The 22641-nt window shown below is 33.7% G+C and overlaps 1 protein-coding gene across 1 annotated transcript in view; it reads left to right on the forward strand.

The window, feature by feature from the left end:
* Nucleotides 1–19764, forward strand: part of LOC149771448 (uncharacterized) — a 52776-nt gene extending 33012 nt beyond the window's left edge. Inside the window, exons 20-31 of the mRNA XM_089948437.1 lie at nt 1313–1444; nt 2987–3291; nt 4327–4600; nt 5865–7781; nt 8651–8845; nt 9595–9750; nt 10632–10782; nt 11657–11823; nt 12934–13046; nt 15315–15423; nt 17177–17378; nt 17746–19764. Of these exons, the coding sequence (XP_089804563.1) occupies nt 1313–1444; nt 2987–3291; nt 4327–4600; nt 5865–7781; nt 8651–8845; nt 9595–9750; nt 10632–10782; nt 11657–11823; nt 12934–13046; nt 15315–15423; nt 17177–17378; nt 17746–18035 (4011 nt within the window). The 3' untranslated portion in view covers nt 18036–19764. The remainder of the gene's footprint in view (nt 1–1312; nt 1445–2986; nt 3292–4326; nt 4601–5864; nt 7782–8650; nt 8846–9594; nt 9751–10631; nt 10783–11656; nt 11824–12933; nt 13047–15314; nt 15424–17176; nt 17379–17745) is intronic.
* Nucleotides 19765–22641: the final 2877 nt, after the last annotated feature.

Here is a 22641-nt window from a genome sequence, read left to right on the forward strand (position 1 = left end):
CTTGAAAGGGGGAAGGAGAACAACAAACAAAGCTTCAGTCAAGTATCTTGTACTAATTTTACTACCTACCAATTTATATAACAATCAGGATTAGAACAACCCCTTGCTCAATGAAAATTATTACTTTATACAAATATTAATTATGCTTATGAGCAGTAAGATATAGGTTGCTGAAGCTTAACTTGATTATTTTGCATCTATTTATCAGCTTGACAGGTTAAGTAGCATCAGGTGATATGAGGGATCTGTGACAAAATATATGTAGCTGTGACATGACCATGTTATATCTCAGTTTGTGTTATAATGAAATGTGCAACAGCCTGGTTCCCATATATCTGTCTATTCATGAATAATACCTTCCTGTGTCAAACATATACACAAGAACAGAAGGAACATAGAAAATTTATGGCACAGTCATGGGGATGAATTGTGCTGTGGCAAGTTGTCCTGATACAAAGTAAAAGACATGAAGTATAATTTTTGTTTTGCATCAAAACCTGAAAGACCACATAAAATATTGGACTTGATCACAGATGTTTAGTGAATATGTAATTGAAAGTAGGGATTATGTAAAGAAGTTGTAGAATCAATGAATATGTGACAATATGATTCACATATTGTTCAAACTTCATGATATTGTGAAGAAATAAAATGTTTTATCAAAGATAGATAGATAGATGAACATAATGCAGGGATATTTTGTGTCAGAAAGAACAGGATCCATTTTTTTCGAACAGCTCAGTCAGTTTCTCTTCAAAAAAATCAAGTGATACACAGAACCACTCATATAATATTTTTACCTATGTAATGTATAGCCTGGTTCCAGATCTAACACTGCATAAAGTCATCATCTGCATTATATAATTTCAGTCATGAGTGGAACAAGCTGTCATAACCATGAACTGCCTGTGTATTCCCAAACTCGTCACAAAATGTATCTTCCCTTACAGCTAAGACAATGACTCTTTCATCAGAAATTTAAATCTTGTAGAAAATTGCTGATAAATGTTTTCACAATTTAACCTTGACTTCAAAATAATCTGGAAAAAACGAATAGATAAGATAGAAAATATAATGCCAAGCTAGCAGAGTTAGCATTATTGTTGCAAATGTATTGGTCATTTCATCAATATTTCATTGCTAAAATGAAAGAAATGAAAATGGGAATGACCTTGGGGGTCTAATGGTTTTTGAAGGCAGATTGGTATATTCGCCTAATAATGTCTTCACATTTGAATAAGCAAATAAATGTTTCATCAGTTTATTCATTTTCACCATGTACTATGTTCATTTTCTTTAATTGTTACTGCAGAAGCAGACCTTGATGTCAGTAGAGAGTAAACCACTAACGTTCTTCACAGTTGTGTCACGAAAGTCATCCAGATATCCACAAGTAGCTGATACAATGGAGATCACTGTTGTAGAGGGTGCTTTCCTTGTTCCTGTGAGTTATCTAGTCTATTGTCCCTTTACACACCAAGCTGAGAATAGCATTGATCAAGATCTGTTGTCACATTATGCACTGCAAATCATGGACTAAATTGTTCCATATAACTTGTAAGAGCAAGAGTTATAGACACTGACCTAACTGCACATTAAGTGAAGGCATATCTAGGATGACATTGTAAAGTTGGGTTAACATAACAAGCAAGCAAATATAGAAAGTTTTATTGCTATAATTTGCAGCACTAAAGCCTTTTTCTTTTTTTTAATTACCAATTTGTTTTAACAAAACACTGTAAAATATCATTGTAATAAATACAAATATTGAAAATCACATAAAACAAGTCAACTCTCCAAACCTTGATATGAAACAGTGAGACTTTGGTGAAAGCTTGCCTGTGTAGCAATATTCATATCTGACAATGTTTTTAACTTTTCAACTACATACACAAACAAAAGAGAAAGCTTTCACTAATGACTTCATCAACATTCCATCAAGTGATGCTAACAGTTAGTAGAGATTAAATTAGTCTGCTGATGAAGTCCTTAGCATGGGGACAAAAGCTTCAGGTTAGCTTTCTCTATTGTTTGTGCATGTAGTTAAAAAGTTGAAAACATTGTCAAATATGAAGAAGTTAGACTTTAAACTTGACAACAAAGATTGAAACTGATAAATACCCACCCACTCCATCACAAAAGAGGTTATGTAAATTTTATGTCAGGTGTATCCAGAGAATATAAATAATTTTTTGTATTGTGTTTGATCACCCTTGATCTCTCAAAAAAATCACTTGTCTTCTGATTTTGAACTGTCAGAAAACTATACTGGTAAACTTTCTTATATAAGTTTGTCTGGTAAAACTTTACATAATTTTTTCCTGAACTTTTAAAGGTATTATTTAAAACATTTCCTGATACAGCAGTAGTTAACTTATCAGAACAATGTTTTGAGGAATTACCACACAGATATAAGTTATAATAACTGAGTAAGCATCATGCAAGCATGATTTGATTAATTGCTACTCAGTGTCATCTGATCATGCTATTTATGAGATTGAAATGCTAATTGCACCAATTCAGATAATGGCTATTATGATAAGTTTAGTGCTCCATGTTAATGGCTACTCATTCTGCAGGATTAACAAACAGTTATAAAACATTTAAGATAGTGAAAAGAGGACAAACAAATTATAACTTTATTTAATTAAAAATTCATAATGCTCATGCGGAGTTCAGGTTGGTGATTTTATAAACTAAAGTTTAAAAGCTTTCAGGTTTTTCCTGTACTTTTCATGCTGTTTAAATGTTATGGTTGGTCTTTGATTAACAGGTGGACTATATGTAGTACTTCTCTTAAAAATGAGTAATTAAATCAAAATTAAATTATTTCCAACTTTCCAAATATCTACTACATTAGGGAAAAGTATGATCCTGTTTGTCCCAGAATGGTTTATAATTACATATTTATATGAGTAGGTATTGTTGGATTCTTTTTCATGAGGACCCACTGTTACCCCCTCTTATTTTGATAATGTCATTTCAGTTTAATAAGGAATATGGAACCTATATGTTTGGACACAGCCTGAATATAACAGGTACACAGGTTTTAACTAGGAATCAGAGAGGAGTGGTGTTTTTCCCCCTCAGTGGAAAACAGACTTTGACCCTGGTCCATGCCCCTGGGTTAAACCCTGCACCAGCCTATGTACTCCAGTTCCAGCATGTTATGTTGCCATTGGGACCCAAGGCACATCCTGAAAAGCAGCAGAGAAGTAAATCTGGTATCTGGTCCTGGATTTCCCCACTGTTTGAGTCTGAGGAAACACAAAAGAGACCCATCTATGCTGGGTATGTATAGCAAATGGAACTTAAACAAGCATGTTTATATGTTGGGCAGACAGCACGGATCCTGCTGCAGATTCAATGATGCATTTTGCTATGATGCAAGCATATAAACAGGATCTACACTCATGTTGACATGTTTTGTTGCTATGATACAAGCATATAAACAGGATCTACACTCATGTTGACATGTTTTGTTGCTGCAATACAAGCATATAAACAGGATCTACACTCATGTTGACTTGTTTTGTTGCTACGATACAAGCATATAAACAGGATCTACACTCATGTTGACATGTTTTGTTGCTATGATACAAGCATATAAACAGGATCTACACTCATGTTGACATGTTTTATCCATGAGCAAATAGGCCCATTTGTACAACTGGAAAAGATCTGCACCATGAAGGGAAACCGTCTCGAATTTTTATTTGCATTTTGAAAAGTCTATACAAATGAAAATATATACCAAACTTTTATTTAAATCCATCAATCAGTTTTAAATATATGAGCAGTTTAAATATTTATATCAATACTTATGGTTATCTGCATTTGTTATATTTTAAAATTGGGTTAATTTCCCAGTCATTAAATATATTTAAGGTAGTTATTTGAGAATGAAAGGATAAGAGAATGCAAGTCATGGGAAGTGTATTGACTGATGTGTTGAATTGACTCTTCTTTTGAGGACGTAATGTACAAACTTTACAAAAATTTAGTAGTGGCAACTTGTCCTGCTGATTCTAGAGCAAATAAATTCAATAATCATCCCACTACTATTGTATTAATGACATATGAATTTATTTCAAAATAAACAAATACATCAGTTTTACAATAAATGATTATTTATGTCTTTAAGCATTCAGTTTTGAGAAAGTTACTTAAGTTAAATGGAAATTTGGTCAAAGAGGAAATTGCCAAATATTTTTGGGAGACAAATAGTTCTTTGTCTTCTGTGTCAGACAAGTCAAATTTATAGGATTGAAAAAATGCCATGAGAAGTAAAAACCTATTTTTATGTCAGGTTTCATCTTTTTACAGATCTCAGACATCTGCCAACTCCAAATTCATTGACATTGAGAAAGAGGAGCTGACTCTTCAGAGAATCATTGATTTCTTTGACCCCAGAGTCAAACCACTGCCATCCAGCATGAAAAGTGGATTTGTTTTGAGACTGGCTGAGAACACACTTGACCCTAAACGCCAGTTCCAGGTTGTGACACTATGGCAGAGAGACCAAGGGAGCCGGATGCATTTTTTCAACACGGAATTCCGCAGAACTCCTTGCCCCTCATATGAAACTGAAGACTGGGTGGTATGCTCTTATCTCTGTTGTAATTCCTACAGTTACATCCTCCTCTCAATTGTTTACAAGTGTAGCATCATGAAATAAATTTGATATAATTTATATATTTTGCAGATATGCCAGACATTCCACATTTTGCAGAATTTTGATGAATTTAAAGTGAAAATTCTGTATTCTGAATTAAATTAACAAATTTCTAGAAAATTAAAATTGTTGAGGATAAAAATTTGAACACATCATTTCTATGTGGACAAAGGTATGGGGGAAGTAACTTCAGTACAAGTAATATAGAATGGTTCACAGAATATACTTTCTGATTGTAAAGAAAAATCATTGTACGAAACCCTAAAACTATACATTTAATAATAATAGAACAATGGTGGCAGAGATGAAGAAAAAAGGAAGATGCAGACAACTTGTGTGAAAATCTAATGTTTATATATACTGTCTGGCAAAACTGTTGAAGTAATTGGGGTTCTGAAATTTGATGAAAGATTCTCATTAGACCATAATTGTTCCTAACTGTACTGGTATATATTGGTTCATAGAAGATACAACATGAAAGCATACAGAAGTTACTATGAAAAAACATATTATCCATTCAGGACAGGCTGCCTATATTCTGATTATATTAATGATGGGTTGACATATCTGGCTCAAATTATGATATATATATATATATGTCAAAGAAAGACATATTTGACCCATAAATATATATATATATATATATATATATATATATATATATATATATATATATATATATATATATATATATATATAAAATATATATTTCTTTGACAGTTTATCTGCATGTTTTGTTGTTTTCCTACAGATCTATAATGAATAATAAACTTTCTGTTGTTTCTCTAAAGATCTCTATTTAATATGAAACTTTTTCTATGGGTGAATAAATAAATAAACATTATCTGATTTTGCAAGATCAACATTACTCTAGTTTGACAATAATATGAACAGATCTCTACTGACTTGTTAATTTCAGATGTTCCTGTCATAATTATACATGTTCAAGTCATATCTATTACATTAATATGTCAATTTGGCCTTCTGTCACAATTTCTTGTATGCAAAGGTCTAACAGCTTTTGATGATTGCACAGAACATTGTATCACAGTTCACATATTTCTACCAGCTAGTGGCATTTTATTCTGTCCATATTATTTGATGATCTTTCTGGACTTCTTGACCCTTTTGACTATGACTTTTCTGTATTTTTTTCAAAAACTATTTATTGCATTAATTTAAATTGCAGAAGGATACTCAGGTTGAGATGCTGTTCCCTCAGATGGAAGCCAAGCCCTCAGACCTGTTTGTTCCTGCATACCAAGAAGGAATACAGAAGAAGATCCATGCATCGTTCTACAGTAATGGGAAGGTGGATCACATCTGGGACCTGGAAGGAGCCATCAATGCACAGGAGGCAATGTTTATGAAGAAGATGGCACAATACATGATTTTTGAGCATATCATTGAGTCAGTCATGGAACATGTCATTGAGGAATCTACAAGTCCTCAAGTGCAGGAACTTAGGATGGTCATTTACCAGCTTAGAAAGATCAGTGCAGAAGTGAGAAAGGTCCAGCAGCAGACCAAGGACCTTGTAAAGGCACAGACTCTAGTCCAGAAAGTAAGATCCATACTTGAAATGGTCAGAAGGACACATCAATCGCTTTCAAGGCAGGTTCAGACTGGTGTAACTTCTACAGAACATCAGCTTGATGAGGCACCAGCAATGATACATTATGCCATCTTGAAGCAACAAAAACTGACTGCTGACCTGAAAGAAGTGGCCAGGAGGATTCGGGCTGTGGCACCTCAGGATGTCAAGGAAGAGATCCATAGTGCAGTTCAACAGCAAGAGCAAGCATGGAAAGCTATCAGGCAAAGCTATGAGCAGGGACTTCCTTCCAGACATACTTTGGAAAGAGAGAGAATCCAAACTCATCTTTCCCCTGACTATCATAGTCTATATAGATCTCTCCAAGATATTGAGAGTCAGCTGAATGACCTTGCTTCCAAACTAAGACAACAAAAAGAACAAATAGCAAAGAGCTTGTCAACATCAAGTTCTCCATCATCCATTGAAGCTATTTCAACACATGTAGAGCAGATTGTTCAGTATGGTAAGAGATTAAAGGAAAACATTGACAAAGCCATGGAGAAAAGTGCTCTGGAAAAGATGCTAAGACTTAAAGTATTTGAAGTTGTCCTTCAACAAGAACAGGCTGTTCAAGACATTGCTGACATAATTGAAAGCTATCAGAAGATTAAAAAACCAAGTTACTCTGGATACAATCCTATCAAACTAGTTGCAGAACACTCTCCAAATCCTATTCAGAAAGATCTATCTCGCCAAATGGAACAAGTGAAGCAGCAGTCTAAGTGGCTTGCAATGTGTATTGGTGTGTCTGTCAGTCATGAAGAAGAGCAGATGTCCCTTACCTGGTTTCCAAGCTCAAAGGATAGTGACACCCTAAGAGAACTTCAAGCTGCAGAAGTCTTGCAGATTAGAGCTGTAGAAAAGCTGGAACCCAGCAAAGACAGATACCAACCAGGCCAGGAAGAAGAACCAACAACTCAGAGGGTTCAGGAGGCAGCAGCAGTTACAGAGAAAGCATGGTCAAAAATCAGAAAGGTTGTTCAAGACAAGGAGTTTCAATCAAATGGGAAAAGACAGGTAATTAAAGCCTACAGAATCCTGGCCAGACAGGCTGTGCTTGCTGCAGAGGTCAAGAGAGCTGCCACAGAAAAGTTTTTCAGTCGAACTGCAAAAGATAGCTCTGACGCAAAAGTTGCTGAACAAATAAAGAAGATGGCTGATCAGATCTTCCAAGAAGTAACAGCAATGCAGATGAAAGTTGCTACATGTATTGAGGGTGCAAATCCGAGGAGCAGTGAAAGCAGTGTACAGTCACATGAGCCATTCTTGTCTGAATCAACAGGCACAGCATGGAGAGGAAAGCCATGGCATGCAGAGCTGCAAGATGAACCAGATGAAAGTCAGTCATTTAGCAGTGTAGAAGAACATACTGAACCAAGAAGCGTGTCCAATGAAAGGAGACAGAGAAGAAAATTTTCTTTGAGATCACCAGTACCAGATGAGTTGTTCTGTTTGATGAAGTGTGTATATGGCCCTGAATCACAGATGAATAGCCAATTTAGTATGAAGGTATGTACATGATTTTTTTATATTTGTAACCATCTAATATATATATATATATATATATATAAAGTTGAGAAAATAAATTTGGGGATGATTGTCAGATATTTGTTCCACTAGAAGAAGTTGTATGCAATACCTTCTCCCCTTCTCCATCCTTCATCTTAATTTTACCTAAAAAAATTCACTGTAATATATATCCATCTTTTTTACCTGCATTTGAACTTTCACAATACATTGTTTAAATCTGGCATTTAACTTACTGTCTGCTGGAATGACATCTGTTCACAACAATTGCAGAGCCTATTCTAATTTGCTTTATTTCATGAAGAAGCTGCAGTCACTTCCTGTATTTCTGGCTAGATATCAAGAAAAGATCAACCTAATGCAATATAGGGGTTGAAAATACAATCTTACGATGTTTCAACCATATCTTGAAATTACTTTCACTTTTTAAAAAATGTAATTCCCAGAACTTTTAAATTAAAAATAATGGAGTAAATTATTAAGTTTATATGGCATTAAACTATTGCTTATGATGCTTCATTATTGAATTGTGACATCAGTGAGGTCATTATGACATGATAAGAATGGACATTAGGGCAATTACAAATAGTCCCTATTAATATCATGTTTTTAAAAATCTAGTTTATGACAGAAGACCAGAGGATGTTTGGAATGATCATATATCACCTGATATGCCTGTGCATTGTGCCATTGCAGATTGGGGTATACATTCTCTGCAGCATGTTATATTCAAGCAAATACAGAATTGAGATAACTGGCTCAGATCAAATACATAGAGTAATGTCAACCACATGCATGCTTGATATTTAAAACTTGTTAAGTATATGTTAGCTACCTTTCTCTGTCTCTAGATCAGGGGCAGGAAGAGCCTGGAGCAGCTGATGTGGGAGGAAGACCAGTGGTCACCCCTGAAACAAGATCCCCTGGTCAGACAATACCTAAGTGAAAAACAAGATGGCCAAGAACAGGTATCCTCCAGCTACCAGAGTATCAGGAAAGAACTCAACACCTTGAGACATTTACATATTGTCATGACTTATGAGAAGGTAGGATATACCTTAAATAACTGTAATACTAGAACCATATTTTTTTGCTCTCATAACAAACTTAAATTCTCAGCATTTCTTGAAATGAAGGTTTATGTAATAATGAGACCATCATCACTTTTCATGCTTGTATAAACATGCTTGTATAAGCAAGCCACCTACCTCCCATTGCAAGAATTTTAATAACCCAAAGAAATTACTTCACCAGTAACATAAATACATCTGGGATTTTCCAGTAAAATATGCTTGGGACCCTGGGGGGCACTTTAATGTGGAGCAGTCACCTATATAAAAAATTTACAATTTTGTAGTATTTTCATATTAATTCTTTGAGTAATCAGAATACCCTGGCATGTACATTTTGTTAAAAGTGCCTTCCCTAGGTACCGTGTTTGTTTTAATAGAACAACCTACAGGAGAAAATCAAAATATTAATAGATTTATCTGGTGACAGTTTAATGAAACTACACAAAAATTAATTATCTCTAATCATATCTTACATTACAGTTTGGGTAAGTAACTTGAAATATAACTTTTCCATCAAAAACAAACATGTATATGCTGAGAATAGCCAAAACATTTCACATATATGTGATCAGACAATAAAGATCGAAAGTCACCAAAACTTGACCAGGAATTGTGTTAAAATTCTGAGTAAAGCAATTTTATCGAACAATCAAAAGATCATGTCAGATGTATTTTTTGATATCAATAATTATGTTATCAACGAATTTCTCTTCTTGAACCAGGAGAACATTGATGAGATTCTTCGCTATGCCTCATGGACATTTCAGGAGTACCTGAAAGCCAAATGGTATCCCCATGCTTCCTTTGTCTTCCCTGACTCATCCAGTAAGGAAAATATGGTGGAAATTATCAGCGAATTTAGGAGAAACAACAGACAAGTATATCAAATGCCCTGAATTTTCATACTCTTTTCATCATTCATACCTTTCAATATTCACACCAGTCTAATTATTTGCAGATGACAGTGATAGGAAATTAAGGTTAAGATAATGCAAAATGGTAGTTTCATTTAGTTAAATATATTTTTTACTTTGTAATAAATGTTGGTAGTTTTTCGGCTGCTGTTGGTTTATAGGATATCAACTTTCCTATATCTTTTAAAACTGGGAAGGTGGACAAATATAAATGTGCATCTTTACAAAAATCTACATGATCTAAATTGGCTGTAATCGATTAAAATGCCTTTTATGAATTTGTTGTTTCAACTTTGGTTGATTATAGTCATGTATTTGAGGGTGTTAATGACCTTTACTATGAGACCTATAAGTCAGTTTTATCTGGGATGTGACAGCAGAATCAGTAAAAGAGATTTACAGCAAAAAGCGCTATTAATTTCCTCAAAAATGTTGAAACACATGACTGGACTGTTAAGCCCATTTTAAATTTTAATGAAAAGTAGCAAAATATGTTATTTTTTCATGACTTCATGTCAGAGGGAGAGTCATGATGTCCAACCAATCAGAATTATTGTTACATGGAATGATGTGCTAGAATGAGAAAATTTAATCTATTCCAAGTCCAGTGTATGGTCTATTTCGGTTGGACTATGACTGCTATCATCTGTTGCTTTGATTTCTTACATAAACATTTTGTATACAATTTCATTCTCGGTATTAAATATTTTTACAAGAAATGTTAACCTCAATCAAATAGAGAACATGACATTTTTTAATATTATTCATGTCCTCTGATTTCATCCTTTTCATTAATTGTTTTGCAGTAATGTTTTTTTTGTTGATTTAAATGCTTCTAATTGCAGTTGGACATGAATTTGACAACTCCATATGAAACAGATATTTTCCGTGGTTTGAACATCCCTCCTGCAGTCACTCGCTGGCTGATTTCTGTGTATCCAACCAGTGTCCTGGAAGCAGTTGTTATTGCTCTGACCAATGCAGGGAGCAGACCCGGTAAATTAATATATGAAAACGTGGCACCATCTTCTATAGTATGAGTCATGCAGATTATGTAGGCATTCAGTACTGACTGTCATGCTGTCACAATGTACCATTGCCGCTAAGTAAGCCCCTCTGCTATTTGGTGATTTACTATCCAAATTTGGAAGTAAATATTGCATGTAGTCCTCAATCCATAATGCCTAAATAGAATTGATCACCGGAACTTGTGAAGTTTGTGCCAACTATTTCTGTAACGGGTGTCATATTTCAAGAGTTTGATTACACATACCTTTAAGTGGCAATTATTCACATTACTTGGATTGTCATATCTATAATCCTTTGGAAGGTCATTATTTGCAAGCCCTTAGAAATTCCTACGTCAAAACCAATGTCGAAGTACATGTACATTTTTGGATGAGGTTGACCAAAAGATGTGATCCATACTGAATGTTGTGAGCTGTGATATCACAATGAAAGCTGCATGTGCAGGAAAAAGTTGTACTAACCTGTTACTTGTTATGATAAACCTGGTTTCCTCTTTACCTGACCCAGTTCAGTACATGTAAAATGTCCATAGTAATCAATAATGTTTGTATCTAAGTTTTTTGATGATATTTAATGTGAAGAACATTCAGCCATCTGGATTGAATAGACATTAGTTAAGCTATAGTAGTGTGAAATTCGAGAACAAAAATTTAATTACAGTACACATGCACCTACATGACCTGATATTGACATAAACTTAAATTTAACCGGATCCAGTCTAATGCTGTAAAGCTGATTTTCAATTATCTGTTAGTTTGATTTAACACCATGAATAGGAATGATTTCTTAAATGTCACTAACACCTGGATGATCATGTTTTACTTGTCTCATATCCATTCAGCCAGATGCACGGTAAATGCAGAATCTGTTTATACCTTTGATGGTGCCTTCATCAACATTCCCAGGGAACAACCATCAAGTTGTGAAACTGTCTTGGCTATGGACTGTTCTAATCACAATTCTTTTGTGGTCTCCAGCAAGCCCAACTCTCAGGATCCACTAAGCAGGGTAGGTCATGAATAATACAGAAATTCCAGTAACTGTGTAACTGACCTGATGTTTTACAAGCATCAATTGCTGCTCATTTTTTTCATTTAAAAAAGCCAATTTCGCATTAATTGATAATCTTGCAGATTTTTTTCTGTTGACTGCATTATGAAATACTTGTATTGATAAGGGGAGAGAAATCCAGCCAATGAAGCAAGTAACTATATGGGACACAAAATAAACACGTAAATCACAATATTTATGCCTCACTGGTAAGTAACTAATTTCCAAAATGTAACAATTCAGATCTTTTCTAATTGATGGCAAACTGAAATTATACATGTTCATATCATAATTAATGATTATACCAATTTGTAAAAATGTAAGTATCATGAGGCCTAATACAATATTTTATGGCAAAAATCAAATGTGTCATGACAGCCTTACTAAATGTTTATTTACCTTTTATTATGATTAGCTTTATGCACAAGCTATATGTTTTTGTTGCCCAAATCCTCTCCCATTAGTTCAGGTTGTGGCATTGGCAAAGGGCAAGAAAATTATAAAGCCCCCTTCAAGGAAACAAGTTGCTTGAAAAAATTCATTTTTATGTCATTTATATATCCATATTGATAATACTATGTTTAGTACACCATACAATAATCAGTTTATTTCACTTCTTAATACACATGTCAAGCGCAATAATCACAGACGTACATATTACTTAATTGAACTCATAACATGATCGTTATGTGTAACACATTATCTTGTGTTATATAATTATGAATCATGGCAGGAGGATATTCATCTACAATTGCAGTTTGAAATAATTATTCTTTCTTTCTATGATTTGTATATTTTGCTTATATATATTTAATTATTTGTGTATACTTGTGATTGTGTTTGTTTTTACCATATGATGTTTTTCTCACTAATCATATTGTTCAATTATACTCAAGGTATTATATCACATAATCTTCTAAAGAATGAAATAAAGATGATGATGATGATGATGAAGCCATTCCAATTAATTGCACCAACAATATGTATTCATTAATTATTGTTATCAGTGCTTTTAGAACAATAGGATTTACAAGATTAAAAGTTATATTGCTATTTTTATTTTGACAGAAAATTACAATCAGAACTAGGCAAATGAAGGTAGAGACAACTGCTCAGAGTGGAAAGGCTGTGGTCAATGGAGAGGAAATTTATCTCCAAGACGGGGAAACACGCAGAGCTGGGTAATCAGAGAGTTACTAAGGAAGCAAAGGCTCTGCATCTTAAAGACTAGAAAAATTTGAACAAAAGTTTTGTTTTTTATAATCTAACTGCATATACCCTGAACTGCAGGTGCATTATGAAATAGCAGATATGAGTCTATGCAGCTTGTAGTTTTACCAAAACTTTTAAGCTAGATAACATGGTAATGTCTTTCTGTGTCACTAGTACTTAATAGAAGGAAAGGTAAAATCTAGCAGGATGAATAAAATGACAACAGATGATGTCATCTTTATATTTTAATAGCATTTCAAAAGAAGTGATACTTAGTTATTATGAAACATGTCAAGAGGTATGTAAAGATAAGTTGGTCTTTTATGAGATGTCTGTTTAGCAGGTTTTGTTGTAATTTGGTGTAATAATGAAGATATGCTTTCATGCTAGGGGTCCTCCCATCATCCCATGATGTAGAAAGCCCCAATGCATACAGAATCTTGGACAAAACAAAAGAAACCTAGATTGTGTTTGTAATGCATGTATGCTCCCACTGTAGTCAACATAAATATCCAAGTCCAAAAATTAAAATATTCAGAGAAAATTTTAAAACTTGTTATAATATCATCTACATATGCATACATATAAGTACACTATTATTCGCTTACTTATAAATACCACAAAAAGTGGTACCATACAAATAATAATGAATTCACAGTACAGTATTTTAGAAAGATATTATATGAAGAATTTTGCATATTGTGCATCCTACTTCTGTGTTAAGCCAATCCCACATTTCCCACTTTACAAAAGTTTTTGCCATTTAGCCATTATCACTCACCAATTAAAATTCAACGATAAGCCCACCCCTGCTTTAAAAAAAATTACCAGGCAACCTGTGCTTGTCACTGAAGTGAAACTTTAATTTTGGAAAGTCTGAAAAATGAACTGATGGTTAAACTGCACAAAAATATGTTGCTTTTTGTTGTATTGGCAAGTCAAGTGTAATGAGTAAATATAAAAATAAATTACTCAATGTAGTTTGATATTGGACCACTTTCATATTAGCTTACTTAATATGGTACTGTGTCCATCATGCTTCATCCATTAACATTTGCCATTTTCACATGTAGTAATAATTTTAAAAAATAACAATATATGAAAGAGAGCTTTTTTAAAATATATAACACAGTAATTTAATGAAACTTCATGCCAATGTTCCTGATTGGGTGATTTAATATTTAGTCATAATAAATAATAAAATATTGTTACATGCTAGGCCCCCTGAAAGTGCAAAAGGCCCTACAGACTTATAATTTGCACAAAAATAATGTCAACCTGCCACCCATTATGATTATCATTCTTATATAAAGAACAATTTTTACATGTTTTTTTTCTTTCTATAAAAGCTATTTATCAGAATTTTACCAAATCAAACAGAAAACATAATTGCCTAACATCTTTCCATAAAGTCCTTTCATGTTTGTACAAATTATGTTAATCCATAGCTGAATTATAGCTGCCACAATAAAATATAAGGAACAGTGGTGACTAGTTAGTGTGACAGACTCCTGAGCAGAATGGTGCAACTTAGAATCCTACCATTGCATTGGCCCAAATTGGCTGCCATGTTGTGTTCTTGGACAAGGCAATTTTAGTCCAATTCCCCTGGAACATTACAACCATCATTTGTTGATGTGCTATAAGAAACCAACCAACCAACCAACCATCAATAGCTAAAAATATATAGTTTTGAAACATCTTCTCAAATATGGCTCTGAACTGAAAATTTTTTGATTTTGTTTTGCAAATGATGATGATCCACCATCCAACATGGTTGAAATTATTAAGAATATAAAGACAATGAACTGCTTCTAAAAATCATCAGAATTTGACCAGTTTGATAGAAAACTTGTTTCCTTGGAATAAGAGAATGTGATGATTGACTTGGTCTTTACAAGTATATGCACCACAATGTTATAGAAAATTCAAGTCACTGTACTTAATTCATCTAGATAAGTGTGTTTAAATTTCTGAAATAAAACCCTTCAATCATACTTATACAATATTATTTAAATATATAATAAGGTTTGTTCTGCAAAAAAGGTCATAAACTTGATAATGTTACAAAATATAATGACAAAGTTTTTGCCTCAGTTGAATAAAGGATTACTTTAAAATACATGTACAGGTATGTAACGCTGACTTATATAGCAGATCTCAGTCAGGTGAGCAATTTCAGATGTATTTGGGTCTCTTGTTTCCTTAATTTTCTATGTTTGTTTTTCTATGATTAGAAGTGCTGATGAAGAGGTGAGCCTGGAGAGGAACAAGGACAGTATGGTTATTTCTGTACCTGTCTTGGACCTTGTAGTTGTCACGGATGGACAACAAACCATTGTCGAGGTAATCAGTCTGAAATTACTACTAGACATAAAGCAGCATATTGTTATAACAGTCTTCATTAATTCACTGTTAATACATTGACAGCATTCATTTGTTATTTCAAATATCTCTTTGCCCTAATGGCACATGGGACATGTCCAAACATGCACTTTTTAATTAAAAAAAGTTAGACTCACCAAATAGAGCATGTAGTAAAGCAGTGTCCTAGAGTCTATATGAGCATGTCTCAAAAAAAACCAAACAACTCAAAAGTTATTAATCATTTCTTACAATCAAAACATCTACCCATGCAGACCTCCCTCAGGTTATTTCCTTTCATTTCATTCACAGGTAATATCCGTATGACATGGGGCACCACCATGGTAATGCTAACTTGGGTGCATCACTGCCTCCCTCAAAATCATTCAATAATGGAATTTAGATTTGGATTTTTTAAAATGTAGCTTTATCAATGTTTTAGTCATATCGCTACAATATCTGCAGTATGGCAGTTTATAGTGATGTCTAGCACTGGGGCATCATGCTGCAGACATGTAGCATGATGTCCCGTCCAGTCACATTATCCTGAGACCAGGCTGACCAGTCCTAATATTAACCTCTTAATTCTGAGCACCTAGTGAAGCAGCTATTAGTAACATTTTTTAAATAAGTCTTTGGTATAACTCGGACAGAGTTTGAACCCGTGACCTCCTGCATCTGAGACAGATGCTCTAACCACTAAGCCACCAGCACGGTATATAAGTTTAAACAAAAGCACACATACTTTTTTCTTAGTACATGAAAGCTATCTCCTAAAATAAAACCTGTTTGTACCAAAAGTATCTCTTAGAAGTATTTTTTGTAATGTGGTTGAAACATCTACTGAAAAAGTATTTACAAAGTTTACATTGTATCAGAAATGAGCAGGAAATATCTTTTGATTAATGCCATAGGACATGTCATCCCAACCAGATAAATAAATGAATGTCAGTCTATGATAATATGTAAATATATTTAACTATATTTGCAAATGAAAGCAGTGTATTTATAAAAAGAGCATTACAACATAATAATTCAATATTATACAAAAGCAAATTAGAAAAGTCTTTACTATACCATATTTTTAATGAAACTCCAGATATTTTTGCATAAAGGACTCCAGATATTTTGTGTACAGGACTTCTGATATTTTGTACAAAGGACTTCAGATGATATGTTTAGGAGTTATCACATGTATGCATTTGTTGGAAGGGTAGGTGGAATGGAGGAAAAAGGAGTAACCCTTTTTGCATTCTTCCAATTCACGTTTGAAGTAAGACACACTTTTAATGGCAGAAAAGCAGTGACATAAATCATAATTTCATTAATAGGGACTGAGAGTAAGTGTTATCTTTTGCATATTTTGTAAAACAAAAGAGTTTTTATCATCCAAAAACAAAGGGAATTTTTATTTCTATATCACATTCAGTTGTTTTGAGATAAAAAATCTTGTATATTATATATCTGGATAATGTAAGTACACCTTTGGGTAGAAACAAACCTAAAAGAATGTATTTCATTTCTGATATCTTCTTAAGTTATTTCTTTACTGTGAATATACCAGTAATGTTACCTTTTTTTAAAAAAATGTTTGTTCTAACATTGCATGTCTGAAAAATATATTACTAACAAGTATTCTTGCTGTTACAACCATTATTGTATCAGAATTGTCAGTGCTTCTTAAAGTTACTTTTTGATCATGTATTTTCTATAACTACCTGTAATGTTCATGCAGGTATCCAACTGGCTTAAATCCCGAACATGTGGCATTTGTGGTAACAATGATGGTCAAAAGAGTAATGAGGGACACGACCCCCAGCAGAGACATTGCTCCCATGATGCAGCTCTCAGTGCTAGCTACCTCATCCCTGATGACACATGCAATGCCCTCCAGATACAGGCACAGGCCAGAGTTGAGGAGTTCTGTAGATTCTCCGGTAAAATTGGTTCAGTAAATTACTACTGCATTAAAATTTTTGGCATTATTCATTTAAATGCCAAACATATATATTTATTCATCTAGTAAAAACCTTCACAACAACTAAGGAACAATTTGGGCCTAGCAAATTGATGGATGTTAAACAAGCCATTTTGAACAAAATTTTAAGTTCTTAAGAACAAACTCAAAAAATGCATAAAGAACATTATTACTGTATGCATCTGATGTTCTGGGACTACACTGCCCTCAGTCTTTACAAAATTGATGTTGTATGCTTCAGTTTTTTGTGAGACAGATGCACTGAAATTATCCAAAATGAAAATGAAACCTATGACTGATGTTTAAAAAATTGCTCTCTGTTTCAGATGAGTGCAGCCCACTCTATCAGAACAAGGTTATGGAACAGGAAATAAGTGGTGAGCAGAAACTCTGCTTCTCTATTGAGCCAGTGAGGAAATGTCCTTCATCTTGCAAGGCAAAAGGCAGTATCTCCTATCGTAAAGGGATCCATTGTCTTGATGCCCGCAGCCCTCAAGCCCGGAAACTCCTGCAAGACAGCAAGTTCCGTCCCCTTGATGAGCTCAAACACAAAACAGTGTCACAATATATTTACATTGAGGAGCCGGCATCATGTGTCAGAGATACAATAAATTAATTTGTATTCCTCAGGAATAAAATATGCACTGACTACATGACATGCAAACAGTTTCTGGCTTCCAAAAGAAGTCACTGTCTGCATTGATGATTTCATAAAGACATCTGACTCCAATCTGGCTGTTGTTAGCTGCTAGTACTTTTTTTTTCATTTTTGCTTGCATTGATTCTCTCTCTGGTGATTACCTTGAACTATGATGTTAACATTATCATATTACAGTAATTAGATTTTCCAAAATATTTTACCAAAGTTGAAAGGAACCTTGTAAAAACATAAATAGTAGACTTAGACTGGGATTGCATTATATGCTTCAGGATTTATGCTGTAACCAAATATTGACTTGATCTGGCCAGGATTTCAGCAACATAAATTTGGTTAGGAATTAAACTTGGGTATAGAATCTAGCAGCCCAGTGGTAAAAAATTTAAGTCTGACTTAAGATTGACTAATCGATTGTTTTAAGTCTGGGCTTAATACATTAAGACACATTGGTGAAATCAGAGCCTGGTCCTTTATTGTATTAAGAGATATCAATCTATATCAGCTATATGCTCCAAAAATTAATGATTCCTCTTTCCACAGGGTCTCCATCTAAGTAGTTTTGAAGATGAATGATTGATTTATGGTCCACTTTTAGATATTGTTTTAAAAAATTGGGTCCAAGGTAGAAAATGCAGGGTTTTATCGAGTTTTGCTCTCTGTTAGAGTGCGGTATGTGGGTATAGTTTCTCCATTCTCTTACTAGTACCAAATAACTACATGTTGATGACTCTCTTGTAGATTGATTTCCATCTGACATAGTATGTACAGTCATGTGGACATTGCCTGATGCTATCAAGTGCTACTTCATGTCTTCACTTGGGATGTTGTTTATAACCAGCATTACTCAAGAACATATTTTGATGCAATCAACATTTTATATATACTTACATGTGTCTTTTCTCAGCTTAGTCTCTGTTTCATTTTGGACAGTTGTGCTCCTTGCCATACATATTCTTGACTTCAAATGATGAAACTTAGAATGCAGTCACTATTGCTTAAGAACCATTCAGTATATTCGGATTGAATTTGATAGGAACCATGCCTCTTTGATCTAGATTTTCACTTGTGGGATTTTTGGGGTCATCTGCATCATTTTGAACACAGGCTTTGCCTTTGTCAATCAATGGAATATCCTTACATGGGGTGTTGCTTGTAATCAGTATTGTATTTCAAGAAACATTTAACTTATTACGATGTAGTTTTGTGTCAAAATGGTTTCAAAGAGCTGTATGTCTCATCTGCTCTATTTGTGGACTGACATATTACCCTTGTGAGTCAAACTAAATATTTTTACCTTTACATGAGATGTTGCACATACTGATGAGACCTTGAAGGAGTTGCATATCCACATCATCATTTGTAAGTCCTCTCCTAACTTTGGTTTCCAAATACAAGTTCATCAGTTGAAGGCCTTATGATGCAAGCCCTTATAATGTACCCATCAGAAATAGCTTCAGATTATTTGCATCTAGTTGCATCAGTCTTGTCATGCTCAAGTGGCTTGATTATTTGTCTATGTTATCATGACCACACTGAAATTACATATCGCTGTTATGAAGTATGATCCTACAAAGTATGATGCCTTATGTTAGTATCTCAGGTAGCCTTTATGATAATTTGTTAACATTTTCATGAGGTCACCAGAATTTTGCTTTCCTGCTGAATAAAAATGAACATACAAAACCTATTTGGTCTTCTCTACTTTTGATTTTGTTACAAGACTGCAAAATTTGTCTATCTCTCTCTGTCTCTCATGTACACACACATACACTCTCACATAAACTACAAATATGTTTAGGGGTCTTCAGCACCCTTAAACATGAATCATTCAGGCCTGGAAAAAATCCTGTAAGTTGATATTGTTCCTGGAAAAGTCTTGGAAATGAGTGAATCAAATTTTGACCTCAAAAGATCCTGAAATATTGGGTCAACAGCTTAATTTTAAAAATATGTCATGTAATTTTCAATTATAATTAAATTATACTATTATGACAAAATTTTATAAGATATCTAATTAGATTTATAAGATATCTAATTAGATTTATAAGATATCTAATTAGTTTTATAAGATATCTAATTAGATTTATAAGATATCTTAAAAACGTATTGGAGATCCTACTTTAATTTGGTTGGGAGATCTTTTAAGATATATTTTAAATTTTATGTATAAAAAGTTTTTATAGTTGTTTAATTATTCATGTACCAAAATGGCAAATTTGATTTCACAACATGGTACTAAATATTCAAGTGTATTAAAATACCACCAGAAGCACACACTAGTAGCAGAGATGGCAGGAAGTTGAGGAGTAAGAGTTTTGTTTTTAGATCTTAGTAGGGATACAAGAACAGTAAAGATTTTCTGTACTGGATCTGTGGTCCTTAGCTACATAACAGAAAGGACTGAAAACCAACAAGTTCTGTAAAGTCAACAAATAATTTATTTCCCATGATTTGCAAGACATGTCAAACATAGCTAAATACATTAATCTCAGTTCGAGGTTATTTGCAGTCGCCATGCATCTTAACTATTAAAGACTATAGTTGTAAGGCTGCCACATACCTGATCTGTGAAATATACTCATATTTGTGACTGATTTCCATCAATTCTCTATTTGTAAGTCATTGTTGTTAAAACTTGTAGAATACTATACTCACTCACCTCCAGTAGAAATATAAAGTGTTTAATAAATTTTGAGTGAATCTCGTGGGTGAAAAACTCCAGTATTGTCCCCAGTCAGTGAACTTTCTCCATTATTCGCTCAGAACAAACAAATTTCCATTTTATTTTAAGCTTAAACAAGTTGACTAAGAGTAAAAGTCAAACAGTTCATGCAAGCACATTTACTGATATAAATTTAAAACTAATTTTATTTTTAAGATATAATCAAATAAAGTTATAACAATGTTTATTAAATAATGATTTTTGAGTGATCTACACATTAATTGTCATAACAAACTGACCAGACAAAAATCACCGATCACTATGGACTTTTACAATGGCAGCTCAGCATTACACTGGGTCAAGAAAGTTGATATTGGATTGAACTATTACTATTGCATGTGTGTGTGTGTGTGTGATTTGGATTTTTTTTAACATAACTTTAAGAATTTTTCAGTCATATCACTAAGATTTCTGCAGTGTGGCCGTTTATAGTGGTGTCTAGCACTGGGCATCATGCCACAGTCATGTAGCATGATGTCCCACCCAGTCATATTATCCTGACACCAGGCTGACCAGTCCTAACACTAACCTCTTAATGCTGAGCGCCAAGCGAGGCAGCTGTTAGTACCATTTTTATAAGACTTTGGTATGACTCCGCTGGGGATCGAACCCATGACTTCCTGCATCTGAGGCGGATGCTCTAACCACTAGGCCACTGGAGTGGTCTATTGCTAGTGCATGGGGAATTAAGGTCGAATCTCATGAACAAGAAGTTGCATGCATTTTCAGTCGTATCCTGTATGGATGTTCAACCATGAATGGGATAGAGGAGTAAAATACAATAAGTTTTATTCTTAGATTGTACATGTGACATTTCTTTAAACTGATAATGTAGCATAATACAAAATTTAACTAAAATAAATCTGAATAGAGAGCCATGTTTCTACCATCATTTACGTGTATGATGGAACATATTTGTATGGGAAAAAAGGTATTATGAATGAATTGAAATAAAATACATGACATACCATACAAAAGATATATGTGAAGGTACATAATTGCCTCCAATTTATTGGGCTTGTGTGCCATTTTTTTTATATACCTACCATTCTTTACCCAGGCTTTGTTCATAAATGTTGACATTGTTGCATCTCTCTTTATGTTTGCAGTACAACTTCTACCCAACTGCAGGCATGTTCCCATTTACATCGTAGTGCATGACAAAATCTGGTTTCAATGGGATCACCTGCTTGCTTGACTGTGCATAAAAATGTCAAACTACATTATCACTGAATTTGCCGTTTAACATTTTTCAAGGAATGTATACTATAATCTTCAATGGAATTTTGATGGACAAGGTGTGAAATAAAGTAAACAAACACTATTTAAAGGTATATTAATCAAATTCTCCAAAATGACACCTATGTTTGCAAAACGTTACATGAGCTATATGAGTAGTATTATATTATAAAGTGTATCAAGAGTTTGAAAGTAGCTGATTTCTTAGTCATTATTTACAATGTATGTTCTTCAGTGTTTTGAGTACATTCTCACAGTAAATCTGAATAAGATAATTGTTTGAGTATGTCCAAGGAGCAATGTATTTTTCTAATTCCAAGATAACAAAATTAAATCATACAATAAAAATATAAATAAAATAGCATGGAATAAGATTTGATCCATGATCTTTTGTGTGATAGGCTGATATATTGCCACTCACCTACAGTGACTGATAAGCTGGAGAGGTTACATTTCTTTGTTTATATTATTGCTGTCTATTGAAACAAAATTCTTTTAACTGTTAAAGTAAAATTGTGTTATCCAAATTATTTCTCATGAAAATCACTCCTTCACAGACTTCTCTAGTCATTTGCACACATTATCATAATTAGTATAATCGAA

Source organism: Sinohyriopsis cumingii, unplaced genomic scaffold (assembly GCF_028554795.1).
Source record: "Sinohyriopsis cumingii isolate HCF-2022 unplaced genomic scaffold, ASM2855479v2 utg001851l, whole genome shotgun sequence".
Lineage (NCBI taxonomy): Eukaryota > Metazoa > Mollusca > Bivalvia > Unionida > Unionidae > Sinohyriopsis > Sinohyriopsis cumingii.